At 43.5% G+C, this 25431-nt stretch overlaps 1 protein-coding gene across 2 annotated transcripts in view; it reads left to right on the top strand.

Annotated features, from left to right (window-relative positions):
- The window catches only part of LOC106613480 (adhesion G protein-coupled receptor D2), a 149178-nt gene that overhangs the window by 52745 nt on the left and 71002 nt on the right, over positions 1-25431 (top strand). For both annotated transcript variants that reach the window (XM_014215752.3, XM_082956690.1), the window contains exons 16-18: positions 4658-4699; positions 21374-21427; positions 24269-24464. In XM_014215752.3, coding sequence (XP_014071227.3) covers positions 4658-4699; positions 21374-21427; positions 24269-24464 — 292 coding nt within the window. The remainder of the gene's footprint in view (positions 1-4657; positions 4700-21373; positions 21428-24268; positions 24465-25431) is intronic.

Raw genomic sequence — 25431 nt, 5'->3', positions numbered from 1 at the left:
AGGAATATTTTATTTGTTTTAGAATACTGTAGTTTATGTAATCCCTGAATGCCTGTTAGTGTGTGTGTGTGTGTGTGTGTGTGTGTGTGTGTGTGTGTGTGTGTGTGTGTGTGTGTGTGTGTGTGTGTGTGTGTGTGTGTGTGTGTGTGTGTGTGTGTGTGTGTGTGTGTGTGTGTGTGTGTGGTGGACTAAGGATTGTTGTTTCTGAATGTAACAATCACCCTAGGCAAACCACTGGTGTCATCCAAAATGTCACTGCAGAAATTAATCAAATAAAATGTTTGGTATGTTGTTGAGATCCATTTATTTTAGCCCAAACCTTAAAGCTTTTAAGTATTGTCTTAATTATATTATTTTCAGACTGTTGAAAAAGGGATTCAGTTGAAAATATGGATTTTTTTGCAGTCGTTCATTTGGTTATATCCACAAAATGAATAATAGTATTGGATATGTGATATTTTTCCCGATTATGCTTAATGCGCCAGATTTGAACACAAGTTTTATCTTCAAGCCTTTTCGATGAGGAGAGTTGGTAGTTGGCTCTCTTTCTGACAGAGCGGCTGCCTGCCTGCATCCCAGCTGGACGAAATACAGAGAAGTTTGATCTAAATGTGAGGACCTGCAAAGCATCAACTTCGAGGGCTCGGGGCTTTGACGGACAGCTTTATTTGACAGGCCGTGAGCGGTTAAAGTGAAAGTTATGTATACAAGTTAATTAAACAGTTTTTGTGTAGAGGGGTCATAGACATTAGCAGGTACCCTCCGCAAAAAGTGTGAACTTTTTTTTCACACCGTGTTTTAACCTCTTCTGTCTCTCATTTAACATAATGACTGCCAGGTGTGGTGGAATTTTCCAACCTCTGCCAAGCTACGGACAGGGCAGTCGCTCGTTTTTGAAAAGATTTCATGTACAAATTGTACTTTTGTAATGTATCATTTGTTGCTAAAGCATTGCTTTTTGACAGAGCACCAATGGTTGAAATGTTATGTTGGACTGACATTAACATTGAAGATGACTGAGTTTGTGTTGTAATTGAGCTATTTTGAGACTTGGATGATATCTCTGAGTTGCTTTAGCTCAGAATGTCTGCCCAAAGGACTTGTAAGTAGTCTAGCTTTTGTGAAGCTCTCGAGAGTGTTTTACTCCGAAGTTGAACAGTTTTATAAATCAAATTATGATCAATGCATACAATACTAACAGCCAAAATACGGTGAAGAAAGCTGTTTTGAAACCTATAGTTGGTTGTATTTAAATGGGAACTTTTGTTTCCTCACTTTATCTAGATCATTTGAATATAATTGTCATACAACCCTGTGACAACTGTCCTTGATCAGTCTAATGGCACTTTCAATCCCAAAAAAAATATTTCCAAGAGGCCACAAAAAAGAGGAGGTGGTCATCTGAAAATATTCACACAAAATAATCGGGAACAATAACATCATTAGAAGGACTTCACGATAACCTTAAGGGAACATTCCATAATGTCCAGGAAACTGTTTGAGCTCATCGGGCGGTGGCTTAAACCTGATGGAAGGGCTCCACACCTTGCTGGCTTCTCTCCCATCATCAGGCAGCTATGGTGGCCATGTCCATTTGGTACAGAAGTGGTGTCAGGAGCCGTTATATATTTTGCTGCGGGAAGTAGAAAGCTACCCGCCACTCGCCTTGCCGAGACACTGGCTCCCCTTAATCATAGTTTTCATTTCAGTACATTTAGATTTCAGTTCCCAAGGCCAATGTCATCAATAAAACAGCCTTTTGTGAGATTTTTACCTGCTGCTACCTAACTTTGCACATTAGGGAGGGGCCACTGTAAAAAGAGGAGGTGGTCATCTGTAAACATTTATAATAATTTGTTATGTAGGCTAGGGGCTTGAGCCTAGCAGGGAGGTAAGGGAGAAGCATGAAGTCACACATCCTTAAAGTGGGGCAGGAGGACTCCTAAATGAAAAGTCAAGTGAATTTCTGTATCTTGTCACAAAGTAATGAGGAGCTAGGGCCCTTCTTCATTGCGACGTACACGACATTCACTCTCAATCTGAGGGGGAACTATTAACTGATGTATGGCCTGAAATTGGAGAGGAATTTATCTGTGCTCAACGCAGGGCTGTCGTGACGGGAGGGTGAAGGGAAGGGAACATGCTTGGATGGACTCGACTCGTGACGAGGGTTTTTGCAGTAGTGCTGTTTCACTGTCTCTTATTCTAGCTGCCAGTGCAAGTCTTTCTTACACGAGTTTGGTATCCCACTTTGCCAACTCAAAGGCCTAAGCCAGGGCACGTATTCAAATGCTGATATGAGATCAGGTTTTCCACCCCCTCCATATAATCTTATATCTCATTGGGATCTAAAAGGCGAAACTTATCCTGTATCAGCACATCTACTGAGCCTTTATGAATAAGGGCCCAGGTGTGAGGGTCTACTTTGTTATCAAAGTTATCTATTTGTTCTGTCTGCAATGTTTGAGAGTAATTTATCTGGTTTTGACCCCTTCTAATGAATTGTGTGCTGCTGTGATTTTGACTGCCTACTTCTCTAGCTAGCACACATAGTATTTCCCCACTGTTTATTCAAATTGCGTATTCTTTTTTGTCTTCCGATGCACCACATTACATTTCTCAAGGGTGATATATGTTTTTGCAAACACAATGTTTGTTGGCTTTAACTTTTTAAACATACAATTGTTCCCTAATTAGTTTGGTCGTAATTAATTCAGGCATTTTGTTTGATGTATTTGTAGCAATACTTTGAAAGCAACTAAGCCAATCCTTTGCATACATTTGTACCATTTTACTGCAGAGTTCAAAAGAATCCGGGCTCTGTTTGGAAAAGCGCACAATGCATTTAAATAATACGCTCCAGTTTTACAATGTTTGTTTTTAACTGAAAAATTCATGAATTAACATTTTAAACAATCCATCATTATTGTTTTGATGCCACTTATTTTTAACTCAATTATATTCTAATTGATCATTTTTCGTAATGTGCGAGAGATGTTTTCCCACTTTGTTTGCTACACAACAAAAGATTAATTGCAAATAAAAGAAATGATCAAAAACATGATAATTAATTTGTAACAATAAGGAGGAAATTGCAATTCTAATGCAATACAATGTGTTATGTGTTGCAAATTACCTCCTACTGTCTCTAGGTATTGTTTTTTTGGTGTGTGTGTTGGGTAAATTTTCAGCACTGCACTTCGATACAGAGTTTTAAGGGCAACCTTTTGCATCTTAACTATAACCACACCGTTATAAAAACAAGCATATGTAAAGGACAATATTGACAAGTGCACCTTTCTCGTAATATTTTTTTTTATACTTTTGAGTTTTAGAGTCAGGTAATGAGATAGTTAGATTGACAGTGACACCTCCTGGTGCATCCATTTTGTTTTGTGTGGCCTTTGGAGTGGCTGGATAAAGAGGACAGATGTCCTAAGATGGCACCAGACAGACAGAAGCCAGTCCCTTGGGGACAGAAGCAGGACCAAAGGAGTTGGGCGATAGCCCAGTTTGGAGGTGCCATCGTATAGGCCATCAAGCCTGTCACCGCGAATGGGGCCTCCAAATCATGTTGTCAATGGTGATGCATCGAGATCTTGCTCTGGCAAATTGGATGTTCCAAACTCGCTCTTGATTGATGCCCCGACCACGTCGCCTATTCAAGAGGTGTCATCTAACCGCTGAAAGATCAGAAATGAGAAAAGAAGCAAGAAAGAAAAAAGGACAATATGTTATTTTCTTATGTAAATTGATAAAAGTTTGTACTGTGAAGAGTGCCCTCGTCTGACATTAGGCCCAAACTCGTGACAGCCTTGGAATTGATAGGAAATGTTTCCCTTTCATTTTTTTTTATCTTTTGGGTGGCGACTGCATTCCGCAGTCCTCCTTTGTGAATCATGTCTCTTCACTGTGCCTATTACGGTTGGAGGACTGCATTATGGGGTGAAGGTGAATTTACAGCTTGTATTTTCAATAAAGACAACAATGGGTTAATGAAAAATGTGCCCTTTATGTGCCCAAGGGCATTCCATTCTTGCGCGCCCAGTACTAGCCGCAGAGTTTTGTGAACCTGAAATATCTTCCTTTATTTGCCTTTTCTTTCATTCTTTTGCTCGCCTCCTCGACTGATTATTCTCTATAAACTCCTACATGTATGTGTGTTTTTGTGTGTCTGTCTGTGTATGTGTTTGTCTGAGTGTGTCTGCGTGCCTCTATCTACCAGGGAACACAAATTGAACATGGCCACTTGAGGGTGAAATATTTCTGTTCCGTAAAGCCAGAGGAAACCTTGGGTTTCAGGTTTTGATCGGCTCGAAGATGAACACCGCACAGCAGAGATGCTTGTCTCGCAGAAGTGCCCCAGTTTAAAGAAGTTCTCCACTCTCTTAAGTCCTCCAAATCCACTCTGTAGGGCTCGCTAGAAACAAAACAGCCTTAAGCTAAGTCCACTTTTCCCTTTCCATAGAGAGAAATATGTGTAAATACGTTGAAATACTGTAGGTATAGAAATACATTGTTATTCATGACGCAAGATAATAAAAGAGAAAGCAACTTTTTTCTCTCTTTTTTTCTCTGTGTGTGTGTGTGTGTGTGTGTGTGTGTGTGTGTGTGTGTGTGTGTGTGTGTGTGTGTGTGTGTGTGTGTGTGTGTGTAGGGCCTGTTCATCTTCCTGATATATGGGGTGTACAACACAGAGGTAAGTCTGCATTGTGTCTCAAGGCTGTCGCAGTGAATGAGAGAAATGACACGTTTCTGATGGGCTCGCTCGGTTTAAAAGGGGGGCGACGGATTGAAGGAAGGGGACTAGGGAGCGGGGGGAGGCTTTCCACATGAGCGTCCCACTGCCCTTCATGCTTGAGCTAACTTATATGCATCCAGCCACCGCCATTAAACACTGACACGGCCGGTACTCAGCGTAGTCATTCCTCACCCACATTGGCTAATATTTCACTGCCTCTTTAAGTTTTTAAACTCACGGTCTTCAATTTAGCATCCTGACAATAGGGCTACTCCGCCACTGGAGGACTAGAGGGACTGGAGGATCTAGCGCTTTGTCGATGGGGAAAAACAATATGCAGCTTGAGGAATGGGAGGGAGTGGCGAGGTATCATATTGAGATGGTTGGTTATTACCATTTAGATTTACATTGGGATACAAAAAGGGGGGGAATCTGACTTTATGGATGAGGTTCAATTGAATGAATCGCTCTTGGTCAAATAGTTCTTTTTTTCTATTGCCATGTAAATAGGGCGGGAGTTGAAAGTGCTTAAGCAAATAACACACATTATAGTCAAGCTGAAGTGGAGCAGGATTATTTCTGAAGTCCAATTGCTCATTTCAAGATGTTAACCTTGTTCTGCCTAGAGATGCTTTTACATTCAGCAAGACTGAATGGAAACGGATTTCTTCTCACTGAGGAGATTCAAATATTTGAATTTAAGCTCACTTCTGATTTGCTTTTGACCAAAGTTAATAGCCTGCAATTACTTGGATATGCTTTCACAATACAGTAAGTAGACTGTTGTTGTTCTTCACAGTGACATTTGTTTTCACAAGAAAAATACTTCTCTGTAAGATACCTCCCCAAAATACCAAAACAATTACTGACCAAGATTAAAAAAAAGACATCCAACTTTACTGTCATCTTTATTGGGCCTTGTCCAAAATAGCGTTATTAAAAATTGTCACACAGGAATAACCATTTTCGTTACTTTAGAGAAGTCACCCACTTTTAAGGTGTGTATGTATGTATGTATGTATGTATGTATGTATGTATGTATGTATGTATGTATGTATGTATGTATGTATGTATGTATGTATGTATGTATGTATGTATGTATGTATGTATGTATGTATGTATATACATACATACATACATACATACATACATACATACATACATACATACATACAGTTGAAGTCGGAAGTTTCCATACACCTTAGCCAAATACATTTAAACTCAGTTTTTCACAATACCTGACATTTAATCCTTGTAAAAATTCCCTGTCTTAGGTCAGTTAGGATCACCACTTTTTATTTTAAGAATGTGAAATGTCAGAATAATAGTAGAGAGAAAGATTTATTTCAGCTTGTATTTCTTTCATCACATTCCCAGTGGGTTAACAGTTTACATACACTCAATTAGTATTTGGTAGCATTGTTTTTAAATTGTTTAACTTGGGTCAAACGTTTCAGGTAGCCTTCCATAAGCTTCCCACAACAAGTTGGGTGAATTTTGGCCCATTCCTCCTGACAGAGCTGGTGTAACTGAGTCAGGTTTGTAGGCCTCCTTGCTCGCACACGCTTTTTCAGTTCTGCCCACAGATTTTCTATGGGATTGAGGTCAGGGCTTTGTGATGGCCACTCCAATACCTTGACTTTGTTGTCCTTAAGCCATTTTGCCACAACTTTGGAAGGATGCTTGGGGACATTGTCCATTTGGAATTCACATTTGCGACCAAGCTTTAAATTCCTGACTGATGTCTTGAGATGTTGCTTCAATATATCCACATAATTGTCCTTCCTCATGATGCCATCTATTTTGTGAAGTGCACCAGTCCCTCCTACAGCAAAGCACCCCCACAATGTGATGCTGCCACCCCCATGCTTCACAGTTGGGATGGTGTTCTTCGGCTTGCAAGCCTCCCCCTTTTTCCTCCAAATGTAATAATGGTCAAACAGTTCTATTTTTGTTTCATCAGACCAGAGGACATTTCTCCAAAAAGTACCATCTTTGTGCCCATGTGCAGTTGCAAATCGTAGTCTGGATTTTTTATAGCGGTTTTGGAGCAGTGGCTTCTTCCTTGCTGAGCGGCCCTTCAAGTTATGCCGATATAGGACTCGTTTAACTGTGGATATAGATACTTTTGTACCTGTTTCCTCCAGCATCTTCACAAGGTTCTTTGCTGTTGTTCTGGGATTGATTTGCACTTTTCGCACCAAAGTACTTTCATCTCTAGGAGATAGAACGTGTCTCCTTCCTGAACGGTATGACGGCTGCGTGCTCCCATGGTGTTTATACTTGCGTACTGTTGTTTGTACAGATGAACGTGGTACCTTCAGGCGTTTGGAAATTGTTCCCCCTTCTGAGGTCTTTGCTGATTTCTTTTGATTTTCCCATGATGTCAAGCAAAGAGGCACTGAGTTTGAAGGTAGGCCTAGAAATACATCCACAGGTACACCTCCAATTGACTCAAATTATGTCAATTAGCCTATCAGAAGCTTCTAAAGCCATGACATAATTTTCTGGAATTTTCCAAGATGTTTAAATGCACAGTCAACTTAGTATATGTAAACTTCTGACCCACTGGAATTGTGATACAGTGAACTGTAAGTAAAATAATCTGTCTGTAAACAATTGTTGGAAAAATGACTTGTGTCATGCACAAAGTACAGTGGGGGGAAAAAGTATTTGATCCCCTGCTGATTTTGTACGTTTACCCACTGATAAAGAAAGGATCAGTCTATAATTTTAATGGTAGGTTTATTTGAACAGTGAGAGACAGAATAACAACAAAAATATCCTGAAAAACGCATGTCAAAAATGTTATAAATTGATTTGCATTTTAATGAGGGAAATAAGTATTTGACCCCCTCTCAATCAGAAAGATTTCTGGCTCCCAGGTGTCTTTTATACAGGTAACGAGCTGAGATTAGGAGCACACTCTTAAAGGGTGTGCTCCTAACCGCAGCTTGTTACCTGTAAAAAAGACACATGTCCACAATCAGATTCCAAACTCTCCACCATGGCAAAGACCAAAGAGCTCTCCAAGGATGTCAGGGACAAGATTGTAGACCTACACAAGGCTGGAATGGGCTACAAGACCATCGCCAAGCAGCTTGGCGAGAAGGTGACAACAGCTGGTACGATTATTCGCAAATGGAAGAAACACAAAAGAATTGTCAATATCCCTCGGCCTGGGGCTCCATGCAAGATCTCACCTCGTGGGGTTGCAATGATCATGAGAACGGTGAGGAATCAGCCCAGAACTACACGGGAGGATCTTGTCAATGATCTCGAGGCAGCTGGGACCATTGTCACCAAGAAAACAATTGGTAACACACTATGCCATGAAGGACTGAAATCCTGTAGCGCCCGCAAGGTCCCCCTGCTCAAGAATACATATACATGCCCGTCTGAAGTTTGCCAATGAACATCTGAATGATTCAGAGGACAACTGGTGAAAGTGTTGTGGTTAGATGAGACCAAAATGGAGCTCTTTGGCATCAACTCAACTCGCCGTGTTTGGAGGAGGAGGATGCTGCCTATGACCCCAAGAAAACCATCTCCACCGTCAAACATGGAGGTGGAAACATTATGCTTTGGGGGTGTTTTTCTGCTAAGGGGACAGGACAACTTCACCGCATCATTTGACAGGGCCATGTACCGTCAAATCTTGGGTGAGAACCTCCTTCCCTCAGCCAGGGCATTGAAAATGGGTCGTGGATGGGTATTCCAGCATGACAATGACCCAAAACACACGGCCAAGGCAACAAAGGAGTGGCTCAAGAAGAAGCACATTAAGGTCCTGGAGTGGCCTTGCCAGTCTCCAGACCTTAATCCCATAGAAAATCTGTGGAGGGAGCTGAAGGTTCGAGTTGCCAAACGTCAGCCTTGAAACCTTAATGACTTGGAGAAAATCTGCAAAGAGGTGTGGGACAAAATCCCTCCTGAGATGTGTGCAAACCTGGTGGCCAACTACAAGAAACGTCTGACCTCTGTGATTGCCAACAAGGGTTTTGCCACCAAGTACTAAGTCATGTTTTGCAGAGAGGTCAAATACTTATTTCCCTCATTAAAATGGAAATCATTTTATAAAATTTTTGACATGTGTTTTTCTGGATTTTTTTGTTGATATTCTGTCTCTCACTGTTCATATAAACCTACCATTAAAATTATTGCCGGATCATTTCTTTGTAAGTGGGCAAACGTACAAAATCAGCAGGGGATCAAATACTTTTTTCCCCCACTGTAGATGTCCTAACCGACTTGCCAAAACTATAGTTTGTTAACAAGAAATTTGTGGAGTGGTTGAAAAACAAGTTTTAATGACTCCAACCTAAGTGTATGTAAACTTCCGACTGTTCATACTGTGGTAAACTTCCGACTGTACATACTGTGGCAGACCAGGGGGTTTGGTCAAAACGTTTACACAGATCAGACACGGACAGAGTAGGATTAGCTCGGTTTCACGGGTCTTTATTTAAATAGTAAATCAAAAGAAAAGGATAGGTCTCCCCCAAGAGACCCTCTCTGGGATACCGTCTTCTGGGCTCCAGGTCTTGCTGTATCCTGTTGGGCACAAGAACTGAACCCCCTCCTTCTAGCTCGGGCACCGTCTCCAACTATACGGAAGTCACCTTTCTTCCCCCAGTCCCCATCCTTGTGTGCTGCCCTTCTGGCAGCTTTATGGGACTCGTATAGCTGGTGAGCAATCAGCCCTTGATTACCCACCAACAACAATCAGCCCCAATTATTCCTGGCCGGAGAGACCGTCGAGACCTGGCACGTCCAGCAGAGGGAGCCATCACCTCGTGATGTAGACTTCGTCTGCCACCAGGCCTCAACGAGTCTCCCCCTGGTGGCTGACCTGCTGTACGCCACCCCCACCCCCCCCCCTTAGCTCTGTTGGGGAGGGGGCTGTTGTCAGTGCGACGTATGTCTCCCTTCTCGATAGGGCATCCACGTTTCCATGTTTCGCCCCTGACCTGTGCACAACAGAAAAAGAGAAGCATTGAAGGGACAAGAACTGCCTGGTAATCTGATCATTTGTGTCCCTTCCCCTGGCCAGGGGAGCATGGTCAGTGACCAGGGTGAAGTGGGTACCTAACAGGTAATACTTGAGAGTATCTAGCGCCCACTTCACCGCTAGACAGTCTTTCTCAACAATCTAGTACTTTTTCTCTCTAGGTATTAGCATTTGGTTTATGTACATGATGGGGTGCTCCTCCCCATCGTGTATCTGGGACAGAACGGCCCATAGTCCCATGTCACATGCATCCGTCTGGACCAACATCGGCACCTGGAAATCGGGCATTACGAGAATCGGATGGGAGCACAGTGCATCCTTCAGGCGCCTGAACGCCGCTTCTGTCTCGTCCGTCCATTTCACTGTTTTCGGGAGGCGGGCCCTGGTTAGATTGGTGAGGGGGGAAGCTATAGCCGCAAAGTTGGGGATAAACAGGCAATAGTATCCTGCCAGTCCCAGAAAGGACTTGATCTGTGTCTTGGTACGTGGAACGAGCCAGTGACGTACCGCGTGAACCTTCCTCTCCTGGGGCTTGACGTTCCCCCGTCCGATCAAATACCCCAGGTACTCCACCTCCTCGAACGCTAGTTTGCATTTCTTGGGGTTCACTGTCAACCCGTCTTGCCTGAGTGCGTCCAGCACCGCCTGGAGGCGTGTCAGGTGCTCTTCCCAACCTTGGCTGTGGATGATGATATCATCCAAATTGGACGCTGCGTAATGCTGGTGGGGTCGAAGTACTTTGTCCATCAGGCGCTGGAATGTGGGTGAGGCTCCTTGGAGACCGAACAGGAGCACCCGGTACTGATATAGACCGTCTGGTGTCGAAAACGCCGTCTTCTTCCGGGAGGAGGCAGTCAACGGTACCTGCCAATATCCTTTGGTCATGTCAAAGGATATTCGTCCACCCTCGGCATGGGGTAGGCATTGAACAAGCTGATGTCGTTCACACCACGGAAATCATTACAGAAGCGCAGGCTACCGTCCGGTTTGGGCACCAACACGATGGGGCTGCACCATGCACTGTGGGACTCTTCAACAACCCCCATCCTCAGCATAGCCTCCACTTCCTGCTTCACGGCCTTCCTTCAGGCCTCCGGAATCTGATATGGCCGTTTTTGTACCATTTCCCCAGGCCGGGTATGGATGTGGTGTTCAATGAGGGTCGCGCGGCCCGGCTTCTCGGAGAAGACCACTGTGTTCCGATCGACGAGCTCCCTGAGCGCTTGCTTCTGGGCCGGGTCAAGGTCCTCATTGCTCGGGACCACCACTGGTACCGTTGGCGTCCTGGGTCCCGACCATAACACGGCCAAGGCTGTCCTCTCGTGCCACTCCTTCAACAGCTTCACGTGGTTGAAGGAGTGGGGGTTGGGGTTTCCGTCTCCCTGGCTGCAGTACATGATAATTCACTGGTCCCAGCTTCTCTATCACCTCGTATGGCCCATGCCATGTTGCCAGGAACTTACTTTCGGCCGTGGGGGTTAATACCAACACCCTGTCTCCCACTTGGAATTCTCGGGGCTGGGCTCTCCGATTGTAGACCTGGGCTTGGGCGCGTTGGGCCTTCTTCATATGTTCCCTTACCACTGGCCATATGGCTGTCATTCGCTCCCTCATCGTCTCCACGTGCTCTACCACGCTGCGTAAGGGGGTCGCTTGGGCTTCCCACACCTCCTTGGCGAGGTCCAGTAGGCCGCGTGTCCTCCTCCCGTAGAGGAGTTCGAAAGGGGAAAACCCAGTGGAGGACTGGGGTACTTCTCAGATTGAGAACATTAGGTGAGGTAGTATCTGGTCCCAGTTCTTCCCGTCCTGCTCGATGACCTTCCGCAGCATTTGTTTGAGCATTTTATTGAACCGCTAGATGAGCCCATCTGTCTGCGGGTGAAAGACAGAGGTCCGGATCTGCTTGATCTGCAGGAGAGCACACAAATCTTTCATTAGGTGAGACATAAACTCAGTACCTTTGTCTGTCAGGATCTCGTTCGGGATGCCCACCCGGCTAAAGAGGTGGAACAGCTCCCGGGCGATTCCCTTGGATACCGCCGCCCGTAGGGGAATGGCCTCGGGTTACCGGGTGGCATAATCTACTATCGCCAGGATGTACCGGTGACCTCGTGCTGTTTTTACCAGGGGTCCCACTATGTCCATGGCGACGCGTTCAAAGGACACCCAGATGATCGATAGGGGGACCAGTGGGTTTCGGAAGTGTGCTTTTGGGGCAGTGAGTTGACACTCCGGGCAGCTGCGACAGTAGTCTTCCACTGCCCTCCTCATCCCGGACCAGTGGAACCGGGCGGCGATCCGTTCCCGGGTCTTCTCCATTCCCAGGTGCGCCCCCAACAGGTGGGTGTGGCCCTGCTGAAGAGCGGTTCCCACATACCGTCGGGGCAGCAACAATACCTCTCAAAGTTCCCACTGCTGGCGCGACACCTGATACAAAAGGTTATTCTTGATTTGGAAATGGGGATATCGTCAGTCACTCACCCCCGGAAGTAGCTGTCCATCTATCACTTGAGTGTGGCAGCTTATAGTCCCCTCAGTTGGCCCCCAGCGGGTGTCTCGACTGGCCCCTCGAAATCGAGGAGGGGGAGGCTGGGCTCCTCCAGTGGTTCCCCGGGGGGGGTCGGGTTCCGGCGCCCCTTCCGACTCCGGACCCGTAGATACAGGTTGGTCAACCAGTTGCTTCCGGGCTGCACAGGCGATGGGTCGTCCCCGCTCTCTTCTTCGTCAGGCTTGTATCTTTTTCTTCAGCTCGTGCCCCCATAGGGCCGAGAACAGCGGACAATCCCATCCCACTAGGAGAGGTACCAGCAACTCTGGTACTGCACCCACCAACATCTGGCAGCTCCCTTGTGGCGTCACTATGTTGGTCTTTACGGTTGGATACCGCTTTGTGTCACCAAGAACACAGGAAATGGACATCTCCCTACCACGTTCGGTCTCCTGGTTCAGCAGGCTCGTGGTTACGAGCGTAACCATACTTCCGGAGTCTAATAGGTCTTCCGTGTCGTGTCCGTCAACCTTCACCGGGACCATGGGTGCAATTGATTCGTGGTGCACCCAACAGGAGGTGACATAGGTGACAGACTTTGAAGACTCTCAAATATAAAATATATTTTCATTTGTTTAACACATAGGTGACATAGCACCTCGTCTCCGGGGCTTGCTGATGGCATCGACTCCTCTTGAGCCAGGCGATTCCAGGCAATGTGCCCCCGGGTGCCACACTTAAACCACCTCCTTTGGTCTCCATCTACCTGGGGTCATCGGTGGCGGATCAGCCCTATCCCCAGCCGTCTCACTACGGGTTTGTGGTCCTTTGGCCCTGCCGACTGTCGGTTCTGGGTACACAGCGGTGGGACTGTCCTTCCGTCCCCTCAAACGGGTCGCCGACTCGGCCCGGCTCCCACTCAGCAGGGCCTGAGTGTTCTTATGCGTCTCCAATGCTTCCAGGAGGCCCTCCAAGGTCTGGGGCGCACATAGACTCGCTGCCCTCTTCATGTCGGGGGGTAGCACCTGTAAGAAGCGATCCAGGACCACTTTGTCGAGGATGGAGAGTGTGGATACGTCGGTGAGGAGCCATGCCCTGGTGACGCGCAGTAGGTCGCTCATCTGGGCTCGGGGGGGATGCGTCGGGTACGAACCTCCAGTCGTGGAACAGTTGAGCTCGATGGGCCAGGCTGTACCCGTAGCGGCTGAGTATCTCCCGTTTGAGTCAGTCGTAGTTAGCCGCCTGTTAATTGTTCAGGTCCCAATACACCTTTTGGGCATTCCCAAAGAGGAAGGGCCAGCAGACTTGCCCACTTCAGCCTTGGCCATCCTTCCCGTAGTGCTGTCCGTTCAGAGGTATGTTTCGATGTCATCGTCTTCCGTTAGCTTGATTAAAAATTGGTTGGGATGTGATTCAGGAGATGCTCCTCCTTGCAGCTTCCTGATTTCCTCAACGAGGCGGACGTTTTGTAGTCGCTGTTCCTCCAGTGTTCGTTCCTGAACCACCTGTTGTGCTTGTTGGGCCCGGACGAACTGAGCTATCAACTCCTCCATGCTGATGCTGTGTAAACGTCAACCCTGATCTGACCACGTTATCAGAATGCCCGCATTCTCCACCACTTGTGGCAGACCAGGGAGACCTGGCACGTCCAGCAGAGGGAGCCATCTCCTCGTGATGTGGACTTCGTCTGCCACCAGGCCTCGACGAGTCTCCCCCTGGTGACTGACCTGCTGTACGCCACAATACATACATTCATACACATTCACATATATATACATACAGTACCAGTCCAAAGTTTGGAGACAGCTACTCATTGCAGAGTTTTCTTTATTTTTACTATTTTCTACATTGTAGAATAATAGTGAAGACATAAAAACTATGAAATAACACATATGGAATCATGTAGTAACAAAAAAAGTGTTAAACAAATCAAAATATATTTTATATTTGAGAGTCTTCAAAGTAGCCACCCTTTGCCTTGATGACAGCTTTGCACTCTTGGCATTCTCTCAATCAGCTTCATGAGGTAGTCTCCTGGAATGCATTTAAATTAACAGGTGTGCCTTCTTAAAAGTGAATTTGTGGAATTACTTTCCTTCTTAATGCATTTGAGCCAACAGTTGTGTTGTGACAAGGTAGGGGTGGTACACAGAAAATAGCCCTATTTGGTAAAAGACCAAGTCCATATTATGGCAAGAACAGCTCAAATAACCAAAGAGAAACGACAGTCCATCATTACTTTAAGACATGAAGGTCAGTGAATGCAGAAAATTTCAAGAACTTTGAAGGTGTCTTCAAGTGCAGTCTCAAAAACCATCAAGCACTATGATGAAAGTGGCTCTAATGAGGACTGCCACAGGAAAGGAAGACCCAGAGTTACCTCTGCTGCAGAGGATAAGTTCATTAGAGTTACCAGCATCAGAAATTACAACCCAAATAAATGCTTCACAGAGTTCAAGTAACAGACACATCTCAACATCAACTGTTCAGAGGAGACTGCGTGAATCAGGCCTTCATGGTCGAATTGCTGCAAAGAAACCACTACTAAAGGACACCAATAAAAGAAAAAACGTTATTTATTTATTTTTTATAATTCTTGGCCCAAGCAAGAAAATACTTGCTTGGGCCAAGAGACACGAGGAAGGGACATTAGACCGGTAGAAATCTGTCCTTTGGTCAAATCCTTTGGTCCAAATATGTGTTTTTGGTTCCAACCGCTGTGTCTTTGTGAGATGCGGAGTAGGTGAACAGATGATTTCTGCATATTTAGTTCCCACCGTGAAGCATGGAGGAGGAGGTGTGGGGGTGCTTTGCTGGTGACACTGACGGTGATATATTTATATATCAAGGGACACAGCATATCTGCAACTATATGCCATCCCATCTGGTTTGGGCGTAGTGCGACTATCCTTTGTTTTTCAACAGGACAATGACCCAATACACCTCCAAGCTGTGTAAGGACTATATGACTTAGAAGGAGGGTGATGGAGTGCTTCATCAGATGACATAGGCCTCCACAATCACCCGATCTCAACCCAATTGAGATTTTTTGGGATGAGTTGAACCGCAGAGTGAAGGAAAAACAGCCAACAAGTGCTCAGCATATGTGACAACTCCTTCAAGACTGTTGGAAAAGCATTCCAGGTGAAGCTGGTTGAGAGAATGCCAAGCGTGTGCAAAGCTGTCATCAAGGCAAAGGGTGGCTACTTTTGGTTACTACATTATTTCATATATGTTATTTCATTGTGTTGATGTCTTCACTATTATTCTACAATGTAGAAAATAGTAAAAATAAAGAAAAACCCTTGAATGAGTAGGTGTGTCCAAAATGTTGACTGGTACTGTGTGTGTATATATATATATATATATACCTTAGAACTGGGTGACTTCTATCAATGCAGCAAGGATGCATAAAAAATATAATCTTCTGATGCTATGACTTAGTGGGCAAGGTCATTGTACTGGGGCACAGTACAATGTCCCCTCTTCCTCTACATCACCCCCCTATCCATCCCCGTTTTTCCGCCCCCCCCTCCCTCCATCACAGGAGTCCACGCAGTACGTGACCGCAAGAGTCAGGACACCTCTCCTCACTTAGTTTTTTTATCATTCTGCTCTACAGAGAGGTGTGAAGAGGTGTCCCTGAGTCATAGCACTGCATTGACATAGCAGACGCATTGGCCTGACCCCCCGCATTGTAAAATAAATCATTGTCACATTCTTGCTTAAGTGGCTTTTTTAGTGTGCAGGAATCAATTTTCTTACTTCAAGTTCTCCTTGACCTCTGGGTCTTCACAATTTGTGAGCAACCCATTTACACGTTCTGCTTTTCAAAAGGGGTTTGTAAATACTAAACGTAATAATCTTCCCTTTTTTTATCTCCCTGTTTTCTTTTTTGCTTTTCTCGTGCGCTGTCCTTTTTTTGCTTTTTTGACGCTGCTTGAAGGTGTGACAGAAAACACTGGCAGCTTCACGTTTCGCCCTCTGACACCCAAAGGAAATTTGTGTTTAATAGAAAAATTGCAAAAAGCTGAATAGAACGATCAAAGTTTTCGTGTGTGTGTCTGACTAGGGGTAAATCAGATCATTAAGGAGCGGAAAGGAGAGGCCAGAGTGAGACGTTCTGTTCTGTCTGCTCTGGTTTAAGCAAACCAGTCCAGATCACCAGGGAAGGTAACATCCAATGACCTCCTGTTGGATTCAATTATTGCATATGTGACGAGAGAGAAAGTTTAGTTTATTAGGATCCCACTTAGCTACTGCACATGCAGCAGCTACTCTTCCTGGGGTCCACATAAAACGTACAAATACATGACGAAGTACAGAACAGTAATAGACAAGAACAACATAACATTACAAGGGACAACAAAAATACTATTTACCCACTATTCATATATTCATATTCTTATATACAGCACAGTTAAATTAGGTCTTTAGAAAGAGAAGAGGTGCTGTGATACAATATATATATTTTTTAAAGCAGTTTTTTAAGCTAAACTTGCTTTTTACCTGAGTGTAACCTCTGGTGGCAGAGAATTCCATGATGACATGGCTCTATACATAACTGAGCGATCCATTCGATCTGTTTTTGGTTTATGCACCGTGAAGAAACCCATAGTGTGGTGTCTGGTGGGGTATGTATAGTGCTTTCAGAAAGTATTCACACCTCTGGCTTTTTCCACATTTTTGTTGTGTTACAGCCTGAATTTAAAATGTATTACATTGTGATTTGTGTCACTGGTCTACACAGAATACCCCATAAGGTCAAAGTGGAATTATGTTTTTAGAATTCTTTACCAATTAATAAAAATGCAAAGCTGAAATGTCTTCAATCAATAAGTATGCTTATTGACTGAATGCTGTGTCCCTTGATATGCTGTGTCCCTTGATATATTGTTATGGCATGCCTAAATAAGTTCAGAAGTAAACATTTGCTTAACAAGTCACATGAAAGTTTCATGGACACACTCTGTGTGCAATAATAGTGTTTAACATGATTTTTGAATGAGTACCTCATCTCTGTACCCCACACATACAAGTATCTTTAAGGTCTCTCAATCGAGTAGTGAATTTCAAACACAGATTCAACCACAAAGACCAGGGAGGTTTTCCAATGCTTCACAAAGAAGGGCACCTATTTGTAGATGGGTAAAAAAAAAAAAAACTGACATTGAATATCCCTTTGAGCATGGTGAAGTTATTACAGTGTAATTACACTTTGGGTGGTGTACTGTAGCAATACACCCAGACACTGCAAAGATACAGGCATCCTTCCTAACTTGCCGGAGAGGAAGGAAACCGCTCAGGGATTTCGCCATGAGGCCAATGGTGACTTTAAAACAGTTACAGAGTTTAATGGCTGTGATAGGAGAACATTTAGGATGGATCAACAACATTATAGTTACTCCACAATAATAACCTAATTGACAGAGTGGAAAGAAGAAAGCCTGTACAGAATAAAAATATTGCAAAACATGCATCCTGTTTGCAAGTGCAAAAAAATGCGGCAAAGAAATGACCTTTATATCCTGAATACAAAGTGTTTATGTTTGGGGCAAATCCAACACAACTCATCACTGAGTACCACTCTTCATATGTTCAAGCATGTTGGGGCTGTATCATGTTATGGGTATGCTTGCCATTGGCGAGGACTATGGATTTTTTTTTTAGGATAAAAAGAAATGGAACAGAGCTAACCGACAGAGCTTGAATAATTTTTTTATGTGCAAATATTGTACAATCCAGGTTTGCAAAGCTCTTAGAGACTTACCCAGAAGACTCACTGCTGTAATTGCAGCCAAAGGTGATTCTAACATGTATTGACTCAGGGGTGTGACTACTTATGTAAATTATCTATTTCTGTATTTCATTTTCAATAAATTATTATAATTTTTTTTAAGAAAATGTCTTTGTCATTATAGGATATTGTGTGTAGATGTGTGAGAAAAATCATTTGAATCCAATTTTAATTCAGGCTGTAACACAACAAAATGTGAAATAAGTTAAGGGAAATACTGAATACTTTCTGAAGCCACCGTATCTCTGTTTGAAGTGGAGAGTTGCCAGATTGTATCCCCTTAGATCAGGGGTACTCAAATACGATTTGAGAAGGTCCAGTCACACAAATTTCCCAGGTGGCGAAGGCCTGGATGGATATTGTCATTTATTTATTCATTTTAATAGGTTGGAACCTGCGATCCATTGGTCTCGTTACATTCATTTTCTTTTAGCAACATTGGTGTTGGCAAAGAATTACATATAGAATCAGGGATATGTGTGGGATCTCTATGCGTGTACACACCAGTAGATTATATTGAACCTTCTTATATCACTATACAGGAGTAGGTAACACAATTTAATAATGTTCAGTAATAAACCATTTATTATAAAGTGTTACTCAGCATTATTCTTTGAGAACAGTGATAGATCGTATGTATTTGTTCTATGTTATTTTATTAAATGGGTCCCTTAAATCTAAATATGAATATGAACAATTACATCAATGAGTAGTGTGCGTTTTATTGTCAATTAGAGTTACATGTTACACAGATTGCAATGAATAAAAAAAGTTGAAAAGATTCAATCAAATTCAAATGTATTTAAAGTTACCAAAATTTGCTTAACTGTACTGTGCATTTCAAGCAAAGGTGGAAAATACTCTTCTTGTTTGCAGTTTTCATAATTAGGAAAACACAATGTTACATATATCATACCCACTGATATTACACTCCATTGCAACATATATTTAATTACATGATTGAATGATTACATAATTTATCCCAATTAACTTTTTCTCCTTGGTCAGCTTTTCATCCTCTTCTTTGATTACTTTTTATTTCAATCAACTCTAAGGATGTCGGCAGGTGTGTGTACATGCACGTCTTTCATGTGCTAATCGTTTTTCTCCCATTTATATCAGAGACTCCCTGCAAAACCTTCAGGCAACAGAAATCCTTAACCGCATAACAATCGTCTAAAACAATGCCGTTCCCTTCATTGTCAAATTATTAATTAACTCAATGTCACTTAATTGCCTCTCGCCTTTTCTTTTATGCTAACGAAATAACCAGGATTTCCCCTTCAACAGCGCTTGGTAAACATTATCTAAACGCATCACAAACGCATTTCAAATGCTCGGCAGGTCAATGTCACGTAATTTCCTCAGCTTTGCTATGAACAAAAACACCAGGATTCCCCCTGAATATCGCTGAGTAAACATTATCTAAACTCATCTCAAACGCTCGCCACTCCTCATCGCGTCAGGATTAATAGGGGTGTGGAATGACACTGCTCTGTTGATTCTGCCTGTCAGGAGCCTTCTGCTCTCTTCATTATGGGCCCACTCAGCGATTGTGTGTATGCAAAACATCCCCCTGCCACACACACATACACAGACACACACACACTATTTGTGTGTGTATTTCAGTGTGGCGTCATAAATTATGACATGCCGCGGCCTAATGAAGCCATAAGAAATAATGCATATTCACTAATGGAGCGGGCTGCCCCTGGGTGCGCCGGAGCCCGTTACAAATTTACAGTGTATGGTGACAGCAACCAGCCTCATTGGAGAAAACGTCATTGGACGGAAATGCTTCACAGTTACAGTAGTAAACAGGATCAATAGAATACAGATCAGTAAAGCCTGAACTTGTGTTTTTTGTTGTTGTTATAAGCATGCATGAGCCTTTAAAATGTATTGTAAGGCTTATGATATTTGACTCTCTCTCCATGTAGGACATTTTTAACTGACTCAAAATAGTTTTCGTCAAGTTGATAACGAGACATAAGGGGTCATACATGCTTATGCCAAGTCTTGCGATGCATAATAACAGCCTTGGGATGCATTACTCCTGCAGGCTTAACATAAAGTTGTAAAACATTTTTAAATGTAGCCAACTTGTAGGAAGAGGTATGATGAAATGAATCACACAAAATATATTATGAATAAAAAATGTAATATTAAAGCATTCTATTGGAAACCTTAAACACATTCTACTAATGTTAAGAGCCAGCTTTAGGGAAATATCTATCAGTAATTAATTTGATCACTTTCAAGTGAATCCTTGCCTTGCTATTGTTACTTTAGTAGCTCCATTTTCATGTAAACCAAATTCTACTGAAAAAAGAAATATATATACAAAGAATAGCCTACAATGCAATGTGTATTCATACTGTAAATATACCCTGCCCAAAACTTTTAACCACCAAAAAAGAGATGTAAGCTATGTATGCAACAAAACAGCACTATTGGATACTTCTCCACACTGCAAATGTAATCTGTTCTGCTAGTGCAACCCTTTTCCCCCTATAGCTCCATTTGTTGGTTCCCCTTGCCATGTGACAGATGATAGCTTAAAGTAGTCTCCTTAGTTTGCTGGCGCTATGTGTCACTTTCAGGTTCCATTACCCCTGACAAACTGGAACATTTCTGTTTTCCCCTCTCCGGTGCTGCTCATCGGCCTAAAAAAAAATGTGCTGCGTGCTTTGTGTGTCTCTCTCTCTGTCTCTGTCTCGCTCTCTCTCTCTCTCTCTCTCTCTCTCTCTCTCTCTCTCTCTCTCTCTCTCTCTCTCTCCACTTTGTTCTTTATTTTGAATTTCCACGCTTTGGTTGCTTCCAGATGCAGGGAGATGCCTTTGAAGGATTTTTTGTTTTGTTTTTGTAAGTGTTGTAAGTCAAGAACAGACTATGGGAAACGCACAGTACTACATAGAGCCATGGCTACATGGATCTCTATTCCACATCAGGTAACTGATGCAAGCAGTAGAATCATATAAAAAAAAAAAAAAAGATAAAAATACACCTTATGGAACAGCGGGGACTGTGAAGAGACACACGCACATGATAAGACACGCACTCGTACACATGGATTTTGTATTGTAGATATTTGATAGTAGAGTAGGGCCTGAGAGAACACACTTAATGTGTTGTGAAAAGTGTTATGTAATGTAATATTTTAAATTGTATATAACTGCCGTAATGTTCCTGGACCCCAGGAAGAGTAGGTGCTGCCAAAGCAGCAGCTAATGGGATCCTTAATAAATACAAATACAGCATGGTATGTTCAGTGTCAAACTCTCTTATTGCCCTGTCTCTCTCTCTCGCTCTTTCTCGCATCTCTCTTTGCTGCAGGTTCGGAGCACAGTTAAAAGGATCAAGGAGAGAAGAAAAGCGCTACGTTTTTCAGTATGTAACCTAGCATCCCTTTTACGTGTGTGTGTGTGTGTGTGTGTGTGTGTGTGTGTGTGTGTGTGTGTGTGTGTGTGTGTGTGTGTGTGTGTGTGTGTGTGTGTGTGTGTGTGTGTGTGTGTGTGTGTGTGTGTGTGTGTGTGTGTGTGTGTGTGTGTGTGTGTGTGTGTGTGTGTACAGATTCACATAGTTCACCACATAGTTCATACATAGTTCACAATAGTACACACACCATGTTCTTTTCCACATCAATGCTGCAATGTCAGTGAGAAGTAGCCGCTGAGCAATGCTTTTTGTACTGCTGGTGGCAAGCCCCATGTTTGAAGCCCTTATACATCAAACACGCACCTCTGTAATAGCCCCTATGCCGCACGCCGGCCCAGAACCTTCATCCCGACCAATGTCACCCGCACCACCGGGGTTACAAGTTTCTAATCCTGGACGAGCTGTCCCCTGACATTAAAGTGTCAGGCCACTATTTATACTGTTCCCTCCTGCTCCCTGCAATCACTTAGCTCCGGCAAAGCGCTTTAAAAGTAGTTAATAGCCCCCCTCCACACATACACACACCAACCAAAGCCCCCCACCCCTCTTCACACACAACCACTGTCCCCTCTCCTCTCCCCCCTTCTGCAACTCGTCCCTTATGAGTGATCACATTAACTCCTCTCCCGGGTTGTCACGCTTTATGGCTCAGAGCAGTTTGTACCCCAGTCCAGTCCCCCCCCCCACCCACCAACCATCAGGTCATTGAGAAGGGAATCAGACCATTTTTAAAGGCAGATTGATTTTAGAATATCGCCCCTTCTTCCTTTTTGACCCCGTTACAGTTCCTGACACTAAAGATTGTGACTAGTAAAAAATGACTCGGGGGGGGGGGCAGCAAACACACCCCAAGGTAGCTGATATACCGTGCAGCTGTATTATCAGTGTGGGGGTGCTCCTTTTAGTGCTCTCTGGCAATTTTCCAATCTCAAAGTCCGCCATCCAGTTTGCCCATGCAGCGGATGTTTTTTAGCTAATGCTATTTTGCCCCATAAATCCCGCTGAAATACAGTATCTACCTGTCTGTCTGGAGATGGGAGACATTTGGCTCTAGATGACCGAACATGCCCTATATCTCCCCAGTTGTAAAATATAGGATTCAGTATCGTCTCTGGTGGAAGGTACGAATACAGTTCTTCGCAGCATACCGTTACTGCATATGGTACTTCAGAAGATAAATGAGACATACAAAATAGTTTTATCTAAAAGGCTTTTTATGAATGTTTCATAAGGTTGATGTAAAATGATTGTGTGACGCATAACCAGATACACTAGAATGAAGCACGCTGTTCGTTTCCGCTCTGTTTTCTAATTGGCCATTAGTCCATGGATTTCTCAGAAGACACATCAAAGCAAATATTGAAATAAAAAAAATAAAAAGAGGAAACACAGCGCAACGTTGTTGTTCACATCTCTTAAATGATCCGGCGCCGCATTCATATCAGCATAGGTATAGTGCAGCGAAGCAAAAAAATGACCTCCAATCGTTACATCTAATGACATTCTGTCATTGTTAATTTAATAATCCTATTGACCGATTTCTCGAGCTGTTCAGCAGCCCCAACATGCAGTAGGTTGGGCAAACAGCCCTTTTAGACCTTCGGGAGTCCCCCCCTCGTTATTTATACACAAGCTCTAGACCAATGTTGCCTGCCTGCTTGATACCAACTGCCTGGTGACCCTGATGACCCCACACTTGTACACACACTGCCAGATTGCGGAAATAAAGCTGTCAGTTGCACCACCCAAATAAAAAAACAACCCCTTTTCAGTACTTTGAGTTCCGTGGCTGTGACAGCACTGAAATATCGATATTGGGAGTGGATTAGTAAAAAAATTAAATCTTAATTCAAGTTTTGACAAGATATAGGAAGCAGGGGGCGAACAGTGTGGGTGTGTGTGTGTGTTTCCTGGAGATCTACATTGAGTAGGGGTTGTAAAAGGAGCGGCAGGCATAACTTTGAGTGTTTGTTCAGAGATCTGTGATGCTAGGCATTCCTTCATGACAGACATATGTAATACAAGAGGCCGAGCCCATGGAAGTGCCCTGATGCTCTCTGAAGTCTGTTTAATAGCTGTGCAAACAAATGGGATTCAATGATTGGAGTTTATTTTGGTCTCTTAGAGAGAATTCCCTGTTTTAATTTTGTTAAAATTGTGAAATGTGTCGCCCATAGAGATGGATAGAGAGTGCACTTGCCACAAAACACTTTGATTGCATGCACAATGCCATGGAGGGCTTTCACCATTTTAACTGGGTGGTCAACTGGTCTGCACATGGTCTTCTTTCTTAAATGGGTTTGTTTATAGTTTGTAAGGTTTCCATCCAGGTCAGTAGGAGAATCTGCCAATGAATTACAAGGAGCAGAAGGAGGAAGTTATGTCAGGTTGTTGGCTAGGACAGCTTTCCATTTTAAAGCCCATAGACCTTTTGTCTGTTGGCTGCACTCCCCTCCTCTAAGCCCGCCTCCAAATCAAAACCCCAAACGAGAACAAAGACGCAGAGGGGGAAAAAGTTGCATACTCAATGAGAAGAATCGAGACCAAAAACAAGATATTTGATCAACTGAATGCTTTCAAAAGGATGAAATATTATTACCCTTGAATATTATTTTTGGATAACAAATCAGTCGTTTTATATTTTTTGTTAATACATTTGTTATTTTTTTTTTCAGCACACATTTTGTTCTCTTTTGCTTAAAATATAAGTATTATTTTTGTTGACAGTTTTTATTCTTTCTCCGACAATCATTAAGTTCTTGACTCCTTACTCTTCTCCCTGTGCCCCTCCAGAACTGTGCCAGCTCCAGACCCTCCAGCTCATTAACCAGCTCCCGGCCCGCCAGCTCCCCCACGCCTTCCCCCCAGGGCCCCCAAGGTCCCAGCCTGGACGAAGGGGGGGACAAGACCTGCTCCGGCCAGCCCAGCCCACTTCCCAACCCCACCTACCCCCACACCCCAGGCCTTGTGGAGGAGAACGCCAACAGAGGTGAGCCACAAGCTCCCTCACCCACAGTTCCGATGACAATACTACCTACAGGGGTGAATCGATGACTACCTCCCTCAGTGCTTTCTGACCCTCATCCCGAATGCTGCATTTCACTCAGAAAAGGAGATCTCAGGCTGTATAATGCGTACCATGGTCTGAGAGCTGAATGAAAGGGGAGAAAAGACGGCTGAAAGAATATGCTCAAGCTTTTCACAAAAAAAAAAATCTAAATCGTTCCAAAAATATTTAGACACTCATTCTTCACTTCAAAAACATATTACCCTGTGTGGGAGTGTGGCCAAGTGTAGTTTGTAGTCCTACAGACTCCCATGGACATATTGCCCACAGTGGCATGGGTACGCATCTCACCCCAGTCTGTACTTTCTTGCTGTCTTCCCCTCTACAACCTGTACCCTGCCTACCTTCCAACTGTCTAAGTAAATTACGAAAAGGAGGACAGAGTTCTTGTCCTCCTTTTTGCAAATATAATAAAAAATAAGCATATTACTCAAATGTTGTACAACTTCGAGAGGCAATCATGAAATTCAGGAACAAAAATAAAACAAATAACCTTTGCTGATTTTTCTAAACCAATAATAGTTTCTCTTAGAGGATTTTGAGTAGCCTATGTAATTAGGACTGATAAATATGGAACTTTATTCAATCGAAACCTGAAACCGGATCTTGGCGCAACATGAGTTTGGAGTCATTTAATCAACAAAAAAGTGTTTTTATATGACAAAACATGTCAATTCAACCTCACATTTATTCAAACCATCTTCCTCAAGAACAATCTCATCCTAGTCTTACTGCGGGAACCTGCGTATTGGCTTTGATTGAACAGCGAATCTGCGATGCATTAGGTTGTGAACGAGGAGCGGTGCTTGGCACAGAGAGTGAACCCAGACGTGACAGCTCCTCTGTAGGACTCAAACACTGTCCAGACCGCACAGACTGAACAGCTTTA

Source organism: Salmo salar, chromosome 10 (genome assembly GCF_965601325.2).
Source record: "Salmo salar chromosome 10, fSalSal1, whole genome shotgun sequence".
Classification (NCBI taxonomy): domain Eukaryota; kingdom Metazoa; phylum Chordata; class Actinopteri; order Salmoniformes; family Salmonidae; genus Salmo; species Salmo salar.
This window is presented reverse-complemented; position numbering and strand designations above follow the sequence as displayed.